This window comes from Pelmatolapia mariae, linkage group LG10_11 (assembly GCF_036321145.2).
Source record: "Pelmatolapia mariae isolate MD_Pm_ZW linkage group LG10_11, Pm_UMD_F_2, whole genome shotgun sequence".
Classification (NCBI taxonomy): domain Eukaryota; kingdom Metazoa; phylum Chordata; class Actinopteri; order Cichliformes; family Cichlidae; genus Pelmatolapia; species Pelmatolapia mariae.
In genome coordinates, this window is record NC_086236.1 from 34715554 (window position 1) to 34717111 (window position 1558).

At 52.0% G+C, this 1558-nt stretch overlaps 1 protein-coding gene across 1 annotated transcript; it reads left to right on the forward strand.

Moving 5' to 3' along the window:
- The first annotated feature begins 486 nt into the window (after nt 1-486).
- On the forward strand, nt 487-1344 carry bhlha9 (basic helix-loop-helix family, member a9). The gene has a single exon (XM_063488684.1). It carries the CDS (start codon nt 487-489, stop codon nt 1342-1344), a length of 858 nt encoding a protein of 285 aa, XP_063344754.1.
- Nucleotides 1345-1558: the final 214 nt, after the last annotated feature.

Sequence of the window (1558 nt, forward strand, 5' to 3'; positions counted from 1 at the left end):
TGTTATGAAGCAAACTGCCATTTCCAAACTGCAGCATTTTGCTTTTATTTTACAATGAAGTGTTGAAACTCTCCTGTGAGGGAGAGTCAGAGTAGAAGGAGGAGGATGTGTCAGTGCCATTTGCCTTGAGGGTGCCCATAAACCTGAAGAGGGAGAGAGAGTGCATCATTCTTTAAAGGTGAGTGTACCATGTGACCTCAAGATCTTTAAAAAGCAGGTAAACCTGTCTTGTTGAGGCACAAGTTATCACACAGCACCAGCGGACTCAGAGCAGGAGAATACACGGGCTGTCGGCACAGCAGCAAACACCGACAGCCCCATAAAAGAAGCCGAGGCACATCAGTGAGCGTGCGACGGAGTGCTGGAACCCTGCACTCACAGCTCGTCGTGCAGACCACATCTAAACAACAAAGGATCTTCACTGAAATTGCACTACAAGAAGGAAGATTTTACGTTGTCTCGTCCGGTGTGCACACTACCGACACAATGAGCTGCAGCAGCGTTGCGAGCTCCGAGTTCTCTGAGGAAGAGCTTGAACTTGGCGGGCTGGTCCAATGCGAAGATGAAGGAAGTCCCAAGGCATCATTCCAAGACGAGAGTTCAACCAGCAGCCCAAGCGAAGCAGAGGAAGGCCAAACCAAGAAGCGCAACCGACCGGTTCGCTCAAAAGCTCGAAGAATGGCCGCTAATGTCCGCGAGCGAAAACGCATTATGGACTACAACCAGGCGTTCAATGCCCTCCGTGTTGCCCTGAACCATGACCTCAGTGGCAAACGGCTGTCCAAGATTGCCACACTACAGCGAGCCATCAACCGCATCTCTGCTCTCTCAGTATTCCTGAGCTCTCATCCACCCAGTAAGCCCTGCGCCCACCGTGAGTGCAACAGGTCATCAGTGGGACCGGCAGCGATGGGGGCGTCACGGCTTGAGCAGACCAGGTTAACAGTTCCTTGTCCGGAGCATCAGAGCTACGTCCCCTGGCACGCATCCATCTCTCAACAGATGCAGCCACAGCCAGCGCCTCACATGCACAGACCTCATGCCTACATAGACAACACAGTGCCATCATGTCCCCCATCACCACACTACCCTTGTTATCCCACCGAGGGACAGTTTTATGCCTTACACGGACACTGTGGCACCCCCTGTGATCTTCCACGCAGCCCTCTGAGATACCCTCAGGTGGATGAGGGGTTGGGATACCAGCCGGGGATGTGGGCCTCCTGCACTCAGGGATACATGGACACCTTTGCAGAGCCATCTGCTACTCTGGGACTTCCATGGCAGGTGAGCTACCTGCAGGAGCCGGAGAGCAGCTTCCCCCTGTGCTCTGATATACTGTAACAAGCTTCGCGAGTACTGTGAAGTCCTGAAAACTGAAGAACCCCGATGGACTTTTTAAGGGTTTGAGGGAGTAACCTTGTGCTCTTACTGTTGCTGTTATTGAAACTTACAGGAAGGCTGTCATTGTAGAGCAGACTACAGTCCTGCAAGCTGAACACAGATAAATAAAGGAGCAATGGCAATCTAGACTGCAGAATGTTACAAATGTTAGGTA